Source organism: Biomphalaria glabrata, chromosome 16 (genome assembly GCF_947242115.1).
Source record: "Biomphalaria glabrata chromosome 16, xgBioGlab47.1, whole genome shotgun sequence".
Lineage (NCBI taxonomy): Eukaryota > Metazoa > Mollusca > Gastropoda > Planorbidae > Biomphalaria > Biomphalaria glabrata.
The window spans coordinates 22,892,777-22,912,201 of NC_074726.1; the positions used below are offsets into that span (position 1 = coordinate 22,892,777).

General features: G+C 34.7%; 1 protein-coding gene across 2 annotated transcripts in view; it reads right to left on the reverse strand.

The window, feature by feature from the left end:
* The window catches only part of LOC106069992 (nuclear receptor subfamily 4 group A member 2-like), a 39,465-nt gene extending 20,523 nt beyond the window's left edge, over nucleotides 1–18,942 (reverse strand). Inside the window, exons 1-2 of one of the 2 annotated variants that reach the window (XM_056014270.1) lie at nucleotides 17,943–18,942; nucleotides 8,439–8,719 (exon numbers count right to left, since the gene is read on the reverse strand). In XM_056014270.1, coding sequence (XP_055870245.1) covers nucleotides 8,439–8,719; nucleotides 17,943–18,006 — 345 coding nt within the window. In that variant the 5' untranslated portion in view covers nucleotides 18,007–18,942. The remainder of the gene's footprint in view (nucleotides 1–8,438; nucleotides 8,720–17,942) is intronic. The other variant, XM_056014271.1, reaches the window with a different exon arrangement.
* Nucleotides 18,943–19,425: the final 483 nt, after the last annotated feature.

Consider the following 19,425-nt stretch of genomic DNA (forward strand, 5'->3'; position numbering starts at 1 on the left):
TATTTTTATACCAAATTATTTTGTTTGATATCGCATAATCTAGTTAACCTCGACACTGTTGAGATATGTAGTTGCAAGTGCGAATTCTTTCCCTTAGATAAGCTTTGTTCTTTAATTATTATTATTTTTTTTTTCATTTTGCTTGCTTCTACTTAGAGTATGCTCCCGTTAAGAACTTGTGATTAAATGGGAGGATATTGTAAAACTCATCTGTTTAAATGTCTAGCGGTCAACAAGGATGTCAATGAGCCAGTTCTACGATTGCAAATCTTTATCTACTTTTCTTTTCGTATCAGCGTCACCATTTGTAAGCTTCCATGCACTTAATTTCCGTACTGGGATTAATCCCTTACAGCACGGCCAGGTATCTGGAAGTGTTCTGTAGGGTCTGTCTGTCTCCGTACAGAGCGAGACCCCCGCATGCATCAGTTCCATCTGTTTCAAGACTAGTCGTATCTTTGAAAGTGTTTTTGTGCACCCTGCAGTCATAGAGAATATGTTCCACGGTTTCGTCTATTTATTATGTCGTGGTGTTCGTGGTATGCGCTTTTAATACCCCGATATTAATATTTTAAGGTTGGGCGCTCTCCGAGAGTTGGCACTGGAGTAAGACTGCTAATTGTGCTGAACTTTTGGGTTTATGAATGATGAAAAAAAAAGGCTATACAATTATCTCAATGGTCGCCCTTTAACAATGACAGGATCGAAGAAGACTTTGTTAGCACACAGAAAAACATAATTTAGATCTAGTACTTAAGCATTTGTTGTCTCAATTGTTCAATTAGCACTGATGACAGTAAAAGAAAAAATCTATAAAATAACTGGCATAAAATTGTGAAGAAGTATCTTTACAATAGCTCGCTTAAAACTGTGATGTCGTGTCATCGATGAGGTATGTGTAGCTCACTTTCTGTCATATGTGTTTAGTTGTGTTCACAATAGATAATTTAAACGTGGGATTTTCTCTCGTCTTTATTAAATGTTTATCTATCATTTTTCCATCTCATTCTGCCATGAAATAGAATGCATCAATAAATATGCCCTAAACGTAATCGGAGAGCTTTTTCCATTTGTGCCCAGGTGTAAAGTGTGGCTGAGTGGTTAATCGCTTGGCTTCCAAACTGAGGGGTACCAGGTTTGAGTCCTGGCGAAGACTGGGATTTTTTTATTTTGGGATCTTTAGGGCGCATCTGTTTGTCCTTTCAACTCTAATGGGTACCTGACTATAATTGATGGAAAGTATAGGCGGTTGGTCGTTGTGCTGGCTACATGACACTCTCGTTAACCGACGCAGGACTATTATACGAAACGTGTTTTAATTGAAGACCCAAGGCTGACTCAGAGCTGGCTGTCATAATGATTTTGTAAGATCAATGTCATTGCGATATTGCAACAAGTTATTTCATCCGTCACTAAAAACAAAAACTGACCTAGTTACAGTTTGTTATAAAGTATAAGTCATTTAAAGATGAAATGTACCCCGCTGCCTATAATGCACTCATTATAACTGGGGGTTCGATCTTTACCCCTCAACCTGCCAGTACCAACTGTCCAGCTTTAAGATCTCATCACTTTTCATGCCACGCGCCCCCCCCCCCCCGTTACCCCCTTTTCAATCTCTAGTAGCTACCCAATACCTCCCCGTCGTCTGGGGATAACCTTAACCCTAGGAGCGCAGTAAAGGCGACTCGTTCAAGCACGGCGCTACCTTAGAGTCACTGTCTTTAATGCACTATTGTTTAAGAGGGGGTGGGATGTAGAAAGGGCAACAAACAAAGACGGCGGGTTGGTGAGGTGAGGGGGGAGAGTACAGGGGCAATGTTTGCCCTATTTCCCATCGACTACAGGATAATGACAATTTTCAAAGACTTCTGTGGTTTTTAATTTTTTTTTGTGTGTGTAAGGTCTAGAGCAGGCGAAGAAACCAATCCGTTTATTTGGTCATCATTCAAAACAACTAATGACTGTTGACTCTTTGAGAGTGCTCTTCCCTTTGTTGCTGTCTTGAGACTTGGCAACTTTTATGTCACAGACTTCTGGGTGTTTATTTTTGACACGGCCTGCGGTGAGATTTGCCTCTGGAACGTGGGATTCTGCAGCCTTAAGCCCAAACTTTTAGGTGTAGCGCTTTTTTAAAGTCTTAACAATATAGGAACGTCGGGGTCCCCTGCTACACACCCGTTTCTCTGCAATCTCTCCCCCCCCCCCTTTCTTCTCTTTCGCTAAATTTAGAGAAAAAAAAATTGAAAACACAAAAGGTTATTCTTGTTGACAAGAAGGCGAACACAATTATGTAACAAATGACACTAATGGCGTGTCGTAGTAATACTATGACTGAAATGGATTTGATTCAAATGGCGAAAGTGTGTTGATCACGTGATATACTGATTTTTTTTTTAAAGATTAGAAAAATGACATTTAACTGGATACTTCTGCCTACACCCGAGGAAAGTTTTAAGTTATGAGTATTGTAAATTGGGGTATAAATAAATAAAATGAAATTAGAGATAAATAACTATTTAAAAAAAAAAGGTTAAAAAAAATAAGAATCTTAAAATTATCTCATCAATGTAATTGATACAGTATCTTTTGTTAATATAACTACACTAGATACTGGGCAAAGTCACCTTTACTATTTTGCACTAATAATAGGTACACACAAAAAAAACACAGTACTATGACTGTAATGATTTCACTATAAAATATTTCATTTGCTAAGTTATAAATCTATATCTAGGTACTAATTGGGGACTATTAGTTCTTTGTTGATTGTTATGGCATAAATGCTAAAAATATGCTACCTATTAATTGATGTAACTATAGATTGACCTTTCAAATATTGTGTCATATAAATAAAGATTATAAATAGTATTATTGAAATGAACTAGTATTCATTCATTGAAGATATCTACCCCTTGTCTAATATTTTGTTGTTGAACCCTTATTGTTACTATTATTGTTCCTAATTGTCTGAAAATAAATCAACGTAAGTGAGCCAATCGTGCCATCAGTAACTGCCCTTAGAGAGCATCTGCATACATATGAGACACACTGCCAGACATAGAGATATTACCTAAGACACAGACGCAACCACACCATTAGGGGCGTAGCTAGGAATTGGCCATCATTTAGGGGGTCCGAGGGCTTGACCTCTATGGAGCCCCATCATTTTGCGTAATATTTAATATTTATTTAAAAAAAAAAAACTCATTTGGAGGCCCCCTTCAAGTGGGGGCCCGGGGGTGTATCAAAATCTCCCCCCACCACCTCACCCTATCCTAGCTACGCCACTACACACCAATGAGACTCAACACTGACTTGAAGAAATTTTGTACAAACAAGGATGTCGCCTGATGAGCTCTAGAAATGAACGTCACAACTAAAACTAAAAGGTTCCCATTTCAGACCTATGGGGGCAGACAACGATAAGATTATATGTTACCAAGGCCGAAGTTGTCGAGGGTGTCATGTGTCCAGTACAACTACTAACCACATTTACGTCATCCATCTGAGTTGGACGCACTCAGGGGCGTCCTTAAAATCCCGAAATTTTAAAAAAAATCAGTCTTCACCAGGATTCGAAATTGAGACCTCCCCCCCCCCCCCCCCCCGCGTTTCGGAAGTCAAGCGCCTTACAGCTAGGCCACCACGCCCAGTCGATAATCCAGAATACTCAATTTTGCTGCTAACCCTTTTTTAAACCCAAAGCGTTTTCAACTCTTCTGACGCAAACTGGATAAGAGATAATAGTATAAAAGAAGATATGACAATATAAGAGATTGTTATAATAGAAGAGATAACAAAATAGGCAAGAGATGATAATATAATACAAGAGATGAAAATATAAGACAAGAAGTTATACTAGACGGCAGTAGATAATTTCAGATATATCAAGAGAAGAAACTAAAAATAAAAAAAAATAAAAAAAAAAACAAAGCTAATCTATGAGAGAAAATTAAACATTTACAGTACTTTGTACTGTTAGATTTATTTCCCTTTTCAACATTAAAAAATATTACTAGTATTTAATTAACTAACTGTTGGTTTTTTTTTTTGATTACTTCATTTTTTGTTAGGAACAATGAATAATTGTGCCAAATTTCAACTGGACCCGAGACTGGGAAGTGGAAGACGTGACGTGGTCATAATGTGTACCAGACAGACTGTTGATATTAAGCGTTTACAATAATAAAGATGATAATAGATGACACGAAAAATGAAACATGTAACGCGATACAGGACAAGATTTAGCATTAGTTAACAACAGATGCAAGAATGAATTTCTGGTCACGAGGTATGCGCTGCTGCCCTCAAGACGGTACCGAGTTCGAACCCCTGCCCCTGACATCCTCTTCTCTTCTACAGAAGGTCATGGCGAAGAAGTGACAATCTTTCAACAAGACAAGCAAGAGATGACAAATTGTTGGCATGAGATGACACAAGATGCCATGAGTTTGCCTCGAGAGAAGTCAGAAAACAAGCGGCTCTAAAAATAGCCGCAATGAGTGGTTGACTTCGTGATGGCGACATGTGACCCCTGAGCTTACTCATCGATCCATTCCCGAAACATGTTGATCTATCCACTGTCAGCGTGCTTTATCTACGCGGTTTAATACCGAAGCGATATTTTGATGCCTGGGTGACCAGGTCTGAGCGACAAGGGATGAAGGGGGATGGGGTCGGAAGGGTTGTAGCGGTCACGTGATTGGTTGACAGAGCGCACGTGCGGAGTAAACAAAAAATAATGTACTAGGTGGGAAATTATTAATATTTAATCAAACATCATGACAATATCATTCCTCGATAAGGTTCCTCCCAACCATTATATCTGATGGATTAAAAGGGCGCGATGCAGATATGGCCCTGCTAGAATTTACAGAGTTACAAATTAGGGATTATTACAGATTTGGGTTTGTCAGAAGTTAAGGATTGTAACGGAATAAGACCTAAAGGAAATGTGGCTGTTATTACAAGATAAACCAATACAGATTTCAACGATACATATTTTTTATTTATCTTTCGTAAAATTGGGTGTTACCGATTGAGATAAGCCTTTTGACTACCTCAAGATCTCGGGTTCGAATCCAGATGGAGAGTAGAGGTATAGGGTCTATGATTTAACTCGACTTCAGTTGTGTTTTATGAGCGTCGAAAAATTAGTTTAAAAAATCATACACAGAAAGAGTTGTCCAAAAAAAAATTAAACACAACAAAAAGCTGATTAAACCCATGTAAAACAATGGACCTGCCTACCTCTTCATATTCTTAAGTCAGTTGCTGACAAGGAAGCGGGGAGGGGCAGAACCACTACGATGAGACTCAGGCAATAGATGAGATGTGAAACTATATAAATACTGAATTGCCAACCGGTGATTATTGCATGGGGAAGTAACTGTACACTCTACTGAGGCTAGATAGAGATCTAACTCTAAGTTCCAGTCAGTTGCCTCCTGAGCAGTCCAAGTTTGTATTTATTAAAAGTAATCAATAACATTTGTTAAATGTTCTTAAAAGTCTACATTAAGAGTCATTTCCGAGAATAGCGAGTATTATATAAGTTCGATAAAAGACGTTTAAGTATACCCTTTTTAATTATAATGTGAGCATTACATATAATTAGTGATGGGAACTAAACTAAATATACCACACTACACTAAAACTAAGTTTGAACTAAAAAAAAGTAATTAAACTTTTAGTTAATCACAAATTGAAAACATTAGTTAAACTAAACTAAGAAACTTTAGTTAAACTTTTACTAACTATTTTGACCTTTTTTAAGGAAAACAGCCAAACATGAAAAATATAAACAACAACCAATGATAGACTTTAGCAAAATGTAATAAACATTTATTTGTGCACATGAAAAAAGATTTAAATGTCTCTATGGGATAGATGTAGATCTTAATAGAATCACTAGATTAGACTAGAATGATACTATTATTAGTATTATAGAAAGAAATTAGAAGTAATTGTCCAAGTTCTAATATAAGTTACCTTTTTAGAAGTAATGATAAAACTGCATGTCGACTCGCTAACTCTACTACTACTACTACTAGATCTAAATAGAGTCTAGTAGATATCTTAGTAACTTTAGATCTATCTAGAGATTTTAGATTATTATAATTATGATTATAACTAGATATGGGTATTTAGATCTATATACTCTAGTAGATAATACTAGATCTAGAATAGATCTAATAGATCTAGATAGTAGATATAAGTATAATTATAATAGAAGTAGATGTAGATCTAGTCTAGATTTAGTTAATTTAGTATTAGATATCTAGAATCTAGTATAGTGACGACTATTATATATAGGCCTATTATAGTCATTAATATTATAGATCTATCATCTTTGCATCTTAGGTCTTAGTATAGGCCTAATAAGTAATCTAGATATATATATATATATATATATATATATATATATATATATATATATATATAGATCTAATCTAGACTCTAATTCTAGAATAGTAGAATCTCTAAACTAATAGATCTATATTATTGACTTATAATTTTAAATTTACATTTAGATCTAAGACTAAGACTACTAAGAGTTAGACTCTACTTAAGACTAAAATAATTAAATATAGACTATTATGTCTATAGATCTAATTGTAGTAATAGACTAATACTAATAGACTAGACGTCACTAGACTCTAACTTTAGATAATAGAAATAGATCTATCTAGTAAAAAATTTTAAAATAAAAAGAGTCGACATTTCTTTTAGATCTATATACTAAAGCAAAATTCTTTGCCTGCAGCTATACAGGAACACACTGGTGTTTAATAAAAAAAAAAGCAGCAAAATGTAGATCTATAGAAGCAAGGAATTATCAGGATTTATCAAGCAGCGAAACTTGCTAGAAATATAATGAACACGTTTATTTTTCTCGCCTTTCAAATACCTTGAATTGGCGGGAATAGCGACCATTATAGGGTAAAGGTCAAAAGGCTTTCAAGTGACCTGTGCACCATCTAGTTTATTCTCCTCTCTATCATTCATTATATATATTCTCAGAATTACATATATCTAAATATTTATTGGTATTTATGTTAAAAAAGTTTGTAAAATTTGTAATTAAACTTTTTAGTTTGTAACTAAAAAAAATTAATTAAACTAGGATTTTAACTAAACTATTTTTTTTTAATTAAACTTTGGCCTTAACTAATTTTTTTTAGTTAAACTAAAAGTTAGCAACTTTTTAGTTAACTTTTGCCCATCACTACATATAATCCAATTACATCACATTTTCTTCCATTAAATGGAGCAGAATACTACTAGTATCTGAATTGTAATCATTTGGAAAGTGAATAAAAAAACAAAAAATAATCTCATAGCAAAGTTTAAAATTTTCCTTTCAAACCTTGCAATCCATTGAGCAGATGATGTTAAGGTCATCTGTTTCTGTGGACAACGGTTAACGAGCAGGGTGTCATGTGGCCAGCACAACGACCAAAGATCTTTCATTTCTCCAACTGTCGTCACCGAGATTTGAGCCCAGGAACCCAACTTCGGAAGCCAAGCGCTTAACCATTCAGTACCGCACCCAATCTCATTGACATGAATACAGAATTTGACGTCTTTACTTTTTAAGGTCATTAAAAAATATATATTGTGTAGCCCTCCTATCAAACTTAGATTAATAAAAACTACAAGTGCTTGAGTTTTTTTTTTAGGAAAAATGTCTTCATTAAAAATTATATATATATATATGATAGATCAGTGTTTTTCCCGAACTTTTTCATTAATGGAGAGATTTCGCACATTCTGAGTATTTTTCGGATAACTTTGATTGTTGTTTTTTTTTTTGTTGTTTTTTTTTTTCAGAGAGATTAATTCACATGGTAGCCTACTAGTTAATTATTTCAGTAGTTCGTGACTAAAGGTTTCGCAGTTTGGGAAACACTGTGGTTGCTGTTTTAAGTGTTAAATAAATTTATTTTAAAAAAAAGTGAAATATCAGCCATTTGTTGCTGATGGTCACACACTGACCCATATAGAACAGTAAAACGGCTCAATGCAAAGAGTAAATTAACTCTTTCTCTTCGTAATTATTTACCACATTCTGGTGTAATCAACGCTGGTATCGTCAGTTAGGAGAGAAAGAGTTAAGATTAGAACTAGACAAATAAGAACCCAAAATAGAAAAGAAACTTTCATCATTGAGGGTCGGGACCCAATTCTTTTTGGTCCTAATAACCGGCTGGCCCGATTAAGCGGCTTTGATTGTATAATAGGTTGTGTTTCGATACTAGCTCGATTATCCGGTGTCCCAATTAGCTGGATTCGAACGCATTCCATCTGTTCCGTTTGCTGTCAATCCCCTCCCCTCCACAAACGCAATTGTTCTAACAACCACTCTCTGATTATGGCTACGTTTGGGCTACACCTCTATGGCTACATTACATACAAAGACACATGCAACTCACTTGTGACTGTAACAGCAGCATGGGTCTGTCTTGTCCGAGCAAGCTGCCGCCGAGGCTGGACTCGCTGTCGTGCTGAGGATGGTGAGGGTGGTGCGGCGAGCTGTGTCCTGCGGTCAGTTGCTGTTGTTGCTGCTGCTGCTGCTGATGTAGGTGGTAGCCTGGGTGAGGATGCTGCTGATGGTAAGGGTGGGAGAGGTAGTATCGCCGACTGAAGTCGTAGCTGCTGGAGATGCCTGGACCAGAGAAGCTTGGACTTGGACAGTGAGAACTGGTGGTTATACCTGCGGAGTGGAGAAATACATACAAGAGTTAAGTACGAATAAGAGGGAGATAGACAGACAGACAGACACATACATACATACATACATACATACATACATACATACATACATACATACATACATACATACATACATAGTTTTTTTTTTAACATTCATACATACATACAAGCATGCATACATACATAGATAATAATTTTTTTTTCAAAATGACTATTTTCCTTTTCTGAAGCTGATGACACTTTGTAAGAGTGATTACTTTGCTCTTAATAACTAATGAATAATACATTTAAATAAAATTAAACATTTTTTACCACGCCCCTATTTCTCCACCCCCTCCCCTTTTGTTGGTGACGTGCACATATAGATCCACTAAGAGTATATAAAATTCTAGTTTGGTTACACAGATCCAGATCTAAACTAGACTACAACAAGCCAACTGGATCTAAAGCTATTGAATACACATTTCCAGCGTGGTGATATACTGCTAACTAAAAATGATACGCTTAATTAATAACTATAACAATACCCAACGCTAGAACGCCAGATTCATGGGTAACTATATTTACAAAATTACATACACTTCATAAACACCCTTGACGCATAACATTATAGCATTCACTCCCTTGTCAAGGGAAATCATTTCATCTACTCATATAAACAAAGTCGATATAGAATCCAGCCTTAGAAACATAAAAAGACATTAGTCTAAAACAGACTTCAGAGTAAGACAATGCTTACAATTCTCCTGAACGTCGATTTATATATTTCACTCTTTAATCAATACATGCGGGAATACCCGCCTACGTATGTACGTTCAAGATTGCCTAGACCTCCTGACCCAATTTAATTATTAAATTATTCTATTTTAAACAATTATAACGGTAAAACAAGAGTTTGCGCGATACAATATATTAGCTAGTAATTTTTTTTCCGAAAAATATGCATAAACTGTCTAACTTCTAGGGAAATCGTTGAATCAATTGTCGAGATCTTTGTCCACCCAGGTCTTGCCCAATTAAGAACACTAAAGAGGAAATGTAATAACTAGGTCAAATTTTAATGTCATTTAAATGAAAATGAAATCTATACACCAATATCTTAGTGTGAACAACGTAACAGCAAATTCTTGATGTGAGAGACGTAGGCACAAAGAGAGGAAATTGATCATATAGAACGCAGTTGGAAGAATTAGCAGAGTGTCGGAAAAGGATATATATATATATAAAAGTAAAGTTCCCCTTTCAGACCTTTTGGTCTATAGGCCAGATGATGTAAATTTCATCTGATTCTGTGGCCTATGGTTAACGAGGGGGCCATGCGGCCAGCACAACGACCAACCGCCTTTACTTTTCCCCAACTAACGTCAGGTACCCATTAGAGCTGGGTGGACTCAGAGGCGCCCGAAGATCCTGAAATTAAAAATCCTAGTCGTCACCAGGATTCGAACCCCGGACCCCTGTTAGATAGCCAAGCACTTTACCGCTCAGCCACAGCGCCTCCATGTATACATATATATTAAGGGTCAAATTCCTCGTATAACCACAGAGTGCATGAGTACGGAAACTGTTCGATGTATCGACTAATGAAAAGAAATATATCGAGGTAAAACAAAACATAAGAATTAATTATATGGCTATCCTATTGATCAGATCCTATTCACACCCAATCTTTCCATATAGGACTACCACGAACTAGACGTACCTAAACGTTGCATGTCGCCTGCATTTAGAAAGTGTTCTGTTCTTTTTGTAAGTGTCCAGGTTTCATTTGCTTACATGGCTACTGGTCTTATGATGGCTTTGTAAATAGTTCTTTTTTTTTCTTCCAAAATGTGCATTTGTATTTAAGTATGTCTTGTGTACATGTGTTTGTAAGTATGTGTTGTGTACATGTGTTTGTAAGTATGTCTTGTGTACATGTGTTTGTAAGTATGTGTTGTGTGTTATAGAAAGCTCTTTTGCCTGAGGCTACTTGTTCCTTTATTTCTGACAATAGGCCTTTTTTTTCCCCCATGATTTTTAATGAATTTTTTTTTTTTTAGTGATGGCCTGACAGACATTCCTATGGACCTGTCATTGGTCATGACGTACACACAGGGCCGGTCTTAGGGCCCCGCAATCTGTAGGACAAGCCCTGCATACACAACTTTTTTTTAATGACTCCGATTACGAATTAAGATTAAATTAGCTTACAAATTTCAGGGGGAGGGGTAATAATAAAAATTAAATGACGTAACCATTATAAATGTAGTATGAATCCAATAACTTTTAGACCAGTGTTTCCCAAAATGTGTTCCGTGGAACCCTAGTGTTCCCTGAGGCTTGAATAAGTGCTCCAAGAACTACTGAAATTATTAACTAGTAGGCCAGCTCGTGTTTTAGTCTCTCTAAGCAAAAGTGGCAAAGTGTTAAATACAAAGAATGTGCGGAGCGTTCCGTTAAAGAACAAAGTTTTGGAACCACTGTTCTAGACAATATTATTAGGTTGAGACTGTATAATAGGAAGCTAAACATCAATCGTGTGGGTAATATTTTGCGACTAATGTTAATTTTATTTATGGGGATTAATTCTTCCAAATTACTTTTTTGATCATGTTTATTTTTCAAATACTACGCGTGCTTATTGTGATTCAAGTCAAGAATAAACCGGTGTCTAGCTTGATAATTTTAGCAGACGACTGTTGGTCAGAAACAGTGCAAGGATTTGATTACCCGAATCATTACAGCACTCTAATGACGCAAGTGAAGGGTCTGGTGATCAGTAGGATGATTTATGATGTTAAAAAAGTTCCATTTCTTGAAGATGATTCTCTGCTTCTACCACCAATACACTATTCTCAGACTACGCTTCAATGTTACATTACCAAACTTGACGCCTAGAAATACTAGGATTTAGTTTTAGGATTTAGGATTTATTTACAACAGGCTTTCTGTGTCACAGACCCCACACAGGTCAAAAAACGTTCGAATACTCTGCTCTAATCAACAGAAAAAAAAGATTCAGAATCGAAATAAAATAATGAATATAAAAATGTCGATGAAAAGATTAGAGAATAAAAGAACTGATCCAGCTTTTTAAATTAAAAAAAAAATATAATTACTTTAAATTTTTGTTACAATTCTAAATAAAAATGTAGACAATAGAAATATTTTTTTCTAATTAAAAATATTTGACACTGTCTGGTGTTTGTTTGTTTTTTTTTATTTAATTTATTTATTTCGTTTCGTTGTAATCAATTTTCAATTTCTAGCAGACGATATCATGGGAGTTCCATGGCGGAAGTCATCAGGTGAGTTGGGGGGAGTCGGGAAGGGAGTAAATCTAAAAAAAAAAAACGAGTCATTTTCTTTGAGTCATTTTCTTTGAGTCATTTTCTTTGAGTCATTTTCTTTTGCCACTGTCGTAACGTTGCTTTTCGTTACAGCCTGCGTCTTCTACTAAATCCTACGGAGAAAAAAAAAGAGCCAACCTAACCCAACAGAAAACCTCAAAACCCAACTAAAAACCCAAAGAAACCCAAACTTTTGCTGTAATTAACTCAAGCTATTCAAACTAACAGTCCGTGTGTTTAGTACTGTCGGACGACACAGCGCGCCATAATTCCTTGACAAAAGGCCAAGCGTACAGATGACATTATCTTTAAGGTTAAACTTTTCTTTACCTTCGCTCGACACCAAATTTAGTAACGTGACATCCAGGATTGTAACAAATTTAGTAACTTACAATTGTGGACGGATTGAAAATAGCACACAAGGCCGCAGACGCCCTCGTGTGCTCAGAGAGTCAATATTAATATTTCAATGTGATCTTCTGATGTTGCTAAGTTATCAACATAAATATATTAGACCATATATATATATATATATATATATATATATATATATATATATATATATATATATATATATATATATATATTATATATATATATATATATATTATATATATATATATAGTCTTCCTTTTCGAGCAGAATGATGGCATATTCTGTAGCACCGGATTGCTAAATGTGATCTGTGATTAAAAGTAGACAATATTTACTCTTAATTGTAGGCAAAAATTTGTGTTTAATGTAAGTGAAATTTACTCTTAATTGTATGCTCATTAACTCTGTATTGTAGGTAAAATTACTATTTTCTTGTAGGCGAAATTTACTCTAAATTACAGGTAAAATGTTCTCTTTACGTAAAAAAAAATTACTCTCTGTGGTAATTAAAATTTGCTATTTACTGTACAAAAATATACTAGTTAGCCGTTATGGAGAAAAGCGGTCGCTTGATTATGATTGGTGTCCCAATAGTCCAACAGACTAAAGGATAGGTTTGAAGCTACAAAATGATGGCTTGAAATACATGAAAAATAGTGTTTTTTTAAGGAAATCCGATGGTTGCCGATAACACAAACTCTCTTTGTAATGTTGTTTCGACTGTTGTTTCCATTGTTGTTGTTTTAATTCATTGTTTTTTTGTATTATTGGTGTTTTGTAGTCAAGATCAATTAAGATTATTTTCGTCTTTGGTTGTATTTGTTCTTAGGCTGTATTTTGTTATTTGGTTGTATTTGTATGTAAGCCTGTCTTCTAGCACAAAGCTAACTCTGGAACGTGAATCTCCATGAAAACACTATGTGGTCCCTGAGATCCCAGGCACAGGTTCCACGTCTACTGATCAAGGTTTACTTCGAGGCCTTTCGCATAAAAGAAGAGAGAGGGGAGGGGGAGGGAATTATCTTTAATTTTGTTTCCTTTCAATGAAAAATCGTGCAAACGTTTAAGTTAGATTTTCTTCCGAACTTCCCCCCCCCCCCCATTCCCTTTTAAAAACTCCCCCCCCCCCCACACACACACCCCTCCCCGGCGTGGTTCTCTCCCTTTTCTTGATTTTAATCTCCCTAATCCTTGTTCTATTTCACAGAGAAGCCAAGGACTCACAACGAACTAACAATTTGTAACATTTCCCACAACATCCAACTCGCACTTCTGCCCCCTATTCTTACGTAAGTCCAGGGCACAGAGGCTTCCATTGAAACACTGCAGATAAATGTCAGCATTATCTTCCCCTAATATTTTTTTTTTCTTCTTAAAGTTTACTTTGATTACATTTCATATTTTACTGGTGTTCAGTTCATAAAGAAATAATAAAAAATGGTGGCCATTTTTTTCCCCGTCTAGAGCCATATTATTAAATTATTATTTTTAGATTCTTAAATAAAAAAAAACAACAAAAACACTGTAATTTGTTCAGTAAAATAAAGTCGAACCTAATATGTAATGACATTGACATTAAAAGCTATTGACAACGAATTTAATACAAAGACAAATAGGAAAACGAACAATTTAAACAAAAAAAAAAGAACAAAGAAACGAACAAACAAACGAACAGACTTGATGATTCTTGTATTACGGATGAAAACCAACACATAACATTGGGAAATTGTTTAATGAGTTTACAGTTTCTCTCGGGTGTTAATTGCGAGTGTAAGTCGAAACGTTTAACGCAGAAAGAAAATTGAATAATATTTTTTGGGGGGGTTGGAAATAGATTGAAGCAATAAGACTCTAGTTACAGGTCTCGTATAGATGTCTGTTGCTGTTACGTAATTAAAAGTACTTGAATCTTTGGTTTTAGTAACTATGGAAACTATAGAAACTATGTGGAAAATATTATATAAGTGTTATTTTGTTGTTATTTTTAAAATATGTATATACGTTTGTATATAAGATTTCATCTTTATTATATATATATATATATATATATATATATATATATATATATATATATATATATATATATATATATATATATATGTGTGTGTGTGTGTGTGTGTGTGTGTATTTAAATAGGTGTTAGTCCCTTCAAGTATTCCTACAATTAAATCAATCAATGAATTCGATCGAATGACGTTAATTTTTTTTTTTTAATTAATCAATGTAGAATGACTCTGTTAGTACTTTTTTGTTGTATATTTTGTTTTAAACTACATAGTTTTCCCTTACTGACAAATGGTCGAAAGTCAGGTTGTTCAATAGATATTAAAAATGACTGGATTTCCTAATTGAATCAATCGTTGTGTTCACAAATGTTTACAGTTTGGGTGCAGTTCTGATTGTTTGGAAATAAATCAATGCTCTCTAACCGTCTGTTTTAGTGTATACGTATTGTGTGCCTCTATAACTTCACTTTTTTTGTTTCCCTAAATTCAAGAAACAATATGGATAACACAAGGGTAACACATGAAGTGTCTGTTATAGTGTAATGTATTATTGTTATTATTTATTTAATCCCGTGGACTCCCAGGGCATCATAGGGCCGCAACCACACCTCTCCCATGAAATCGACTCTTGAGCAGCTTTCTTTTCCCATTCTAGTATCTGCATCTTCACGGATGACTGACCCCTTAATGTTACTTCTATTTTCTTATCTATTTATATCATTATTATTATTATTATAATAATGATCTTTGTACGTTTCAAGGTAACTTTATCTTATTTATCTTATATTATCTTATTTTATAAATAACATACGTTCCTTCACGAAAAGATGATACGTTAAGCCCACGGTACATATTCAGATGTTAATCTAGACGCGTATGGTAACAAGAGAATGTTAATTCGTTGGTTTTCCTGGCTGATTCAGGCAGCCCGTGCAATGCGCTCATAGAACTAGGAAAGAAGACCTTATAAGAATGTGTTCTAGAATGTGGAATAAGAAAACGTGGGGGGAATTTAGGTAAAAAAAAAATTAATAATAATTTATTGGCCAAAAGTGGCGAAATTTCATAATAAAAGTTAATATTTAATTAGCTAGAGAAATATTGTTTATTATGTCCAAGACTTACAAATCGTCCCCCTCCCCACCCTTTATACACACATGCACTCGTGCTCTGTCATAGAATTTGTCAAGAAAACTTCTCATCACAAACAATTTTTTTTACAGTGAAAGTCTGTTCACCTCTTTTAAAACAGGAATAATTTAATCTCTGTTTTTTTTTTATTTATTTTCAAATATACAAAATAATTTATAATAATATTACATAGTGAATCTAAAGAAATCGAACTAAACTTTGTCGTCAGCAGAGACAGAATTGACGCTGAAATACAAAACATTCACGACAAATGTGACGTGACAGAAAAAAGTCACCAGCGACCTTCTCCATTAACTAGATGTCGAGAAAAAAAAAGAAAGCATCAAATAAGACTCCATTATTGAAGCGAATCACAATACCTAATGGCTATTTTAACCTCAGACCACTCTTAGACACACACAGATGTACATCTACACACACACACTCACATACACACAAGTTATTCCCTTTAGCGAAATGCAAAGCTATGAAATTAAAAATATTTTGACTCTTAGCTCAGTCCAATTACCTCCTTGAGAGATCAGGGGACACAACCGTCGTTAACATTTTTAATTATTTGAAATTGAAATAGGCGACAGTAATTGGATAACTGGATTTATTTTCTCTGCCCATCGCTGGAGCTCATGAAGATAATAGTTTTAACTTTCATCGTAAGGGGTTAGTAATAAGAACAAATTTAAAATATCTTTCATTTTTCAATTATGAAATAAGAATAGATTGCCAAAACTATAAGAAATAATAATTATGCTGTGACTTTCTACTTAATTTTATCGCTATATTGTTTCCCCTAACCAACAATAATTATTATAAATAATAATTGTCATAATATTAATTATAGTAGCTACAACACCTAAAACTGATACATTTATGATAGCAATAATAATAATAATAATGGTAATACTAGAAAACTTATAATGAGTGTTTGGGATTTGTGATGGAAAGACTGGAAACTAGATAACATCCTAATTTCGGTAAGCTTACAAAGCTTTGTTTACTTTTGATAACATACTTGCATACCTTTTCGAACCACACGGAGGAATGGTCTATACCCCTGGCCAAGACGATGGTCAACGCCCTGAATGTCTTGTCAGACACGTCCAGTGCGTCACTCACTACTTTCAAATTCATTTTACTATTATTTAAGAATTTAGCTAAGTATGTAGTATAATTTCCCGTAACGACAATAAACGCTAATAGCATAGTAAGGAATATTGCAGTATAGTATAGTATAGTATAGTATAGTATAGTATAGTATAGTATAGTATAGTATAGTATAGTATAGTATAGTAATAATAATGGCAATGACTTCGAGACGGAAGACTAAAGATGAAGGATGAGTGCAGTGTTTCACATGATTAGGCAAATCCAGTTGCGAATTGCAAATTTTCCTTCGTATAGTAGTATAGTTTAGCTTAGTATAGTATAGTATAATATAGTTTAGTATAATAACTATAGTGTACCCTTAAATTACAGACGTTCCTTCTTTGAGGTGTTGAATATAGCATAAAATAGTAAATTATAGTATAATGTACTACACAATGTTTATGGTTTGTAATTATTGCAAGAAGCTAACTATTTTCTTGTATTTTTTCGTTATTTTATTATTGTTGATAGCAAAAGTATTATATTATATTATATTATATTATATTATATTATATTATATTATATTATATTATATTATATTATATTTTATTTTATTTTATTTTATTTTATTTTATTTTATTTTATTTTATTTTATTTTATTTTATTATGTTTTATTATATGTCCTAAAGCATTACTATAAGACTAAGACTAAGAATTCTTTATTGGTTCTTATGGAAATTCGTTGTGATTTCAAGGGCTCTTTTCTCATATAAAGACAACAATAATAGGTTATAATTACATTAAAGTGATCATTTGTAGTATAGAAATACTTGTTTATGCAGTCTTTGTATATTCCTATTCCTATATAAATTTACACACACACACACACACACACATATATATATATATATATATATATATATATATAGAGAGAGAGAGAGAGAGAGAGAGAAAGAAAGAGAGATGAGAGAGCGAGAGAGAGAGAGAGAGAGAGAAGGGTGTTTTGGAAATTAAAAGCAAATATATAGAAAATTAAAACTACAGTGTATGACTTGGCTACCTAACAGGATGACTTCAATTCGAAACCCGACTCGAACTAAGTTGTATTAGATTATCGAGTAAAGGGATTAAGCCCTTGCGCATTAAGTATACCATAGCACGAAAGCACACTAATTAATAATAGACTTACATATTATGTCAATATCAACTGTTAAGTAAATAGATGTATTAAAGAAAATAATAAAGCACTAATATCATGGAGACCATGAGCTCCTACCTCTGTTTCTATGAGTGCTATCGCCAGTACATGTCCCACTAGGAGAAATAGATTTGAATTTCATACCGATTGGCCACAAATCCCATATCAAATTCAGAGGACATCATGGTCAGAAAACACAAACTTTGGCTCACACTCCTGCGATGCAGGGAACACACTGGCAGGAAGCCTGGGCGACTCTCCAGCCTGCACACCCAATAGGAGGATTGGAAATATGCTTTTTTTTTTTCTCTTCTCTCGCTTCACGCGCGCACAACAGGGGGAGGAATGACTGAGGGCGGCGTTCTACCGTAGCCCGTGAAGGTCATATGTGTGGGAAATGGAGGCAGAGGAGTTGACGCGGGGTGTCTCTACCTCACAGCCTCTCTCTCTCTCTCTCTCTCTCTCTCTCTCTGTCTTTCTGATTGTTTTGCTTTATTTCTTTTTCTCATTTTTTCCATCCTCCACTTTCTCTCTCTTTCTTTCTCCATCTCTTTTTAACTCTCTCCATTTTACTCTCTTTTTCTCCCCCCCCCCCTTTCCTATCTTCCTCTCTCAATCATATTTTCTCTCTCTCTCTTTCTTTCTCTCTTTCTTTTTCTTTCTCTCTTTCTTTCTCTCTTTCTATCTTCATTTCTTTTTTTTTCCTCTCTCTCTTTCTTTCTCTCTTTCTTTTTCTTTCTCTCTTTCTTTCTCTCTTTCTATCTTCATTTCTGTTTTTTCCTCTCTCTCTCTCTCTGTCTGATCTCTTTCGCTTACTTTTCCCTTTCTCTTTTCCCTTTCTTTTTTCTTATCTATCACTATTTCTCTTCTTTTTTTTTTTCTCGCTCTTTCGTTAGTGTTATTCCTTTCCCTTTTTTTGTTCTTTCTTTCTCTTCCCTCTCTTTTTCTCTCTCTATCTCTGTTTCTCTTTCATTCTTTCTTTCTCACACACTTTCTCACTTCATTTCTGTTCATGTATCTCTGCTTCTGTCTCCACACTCTCACTGCTATGATATGTTACACGAATACATGTTACATATCAGTGTATTCATTATCGGCACATTAGGACTAGAAAATTGGGGGGGGGGGGGGGCGGGGGAGGGTTCGGTTTAGGGAAAGAGGTAAGTAGAAACTTTTAATGCCGGGAAATATTTGGTTTTGTTAAAATGTCATTTTTACTATTTCACATAAATTTCATTTTTTTTTATGTATCTATATTTATTTTTTGTGAGCGTTGTATAAATTAGAGTATCTTTGTGTTTTTCGGGGTGGAGGGGGGGGGGGTTCTGTTATTGCCCTGCAGGGAGCTTTTGTCGTTTGGAACGGCGAGGACTCACTCCACTGCGATGCGGCCAGAGAGAATTATGGCTTAATGGTCTCACTCGTAGGGCTGCAACTGAAGAACTGTTGAGGTCATTACGTTTGACTGTCAGTTTAGACGAACTTTGACCTTTATCCTTACAGGATTTAAAAAAAAAAGGGGGAGGTGTTAGAAGGGGAGAAGAAGAAAATGAAAAAAATT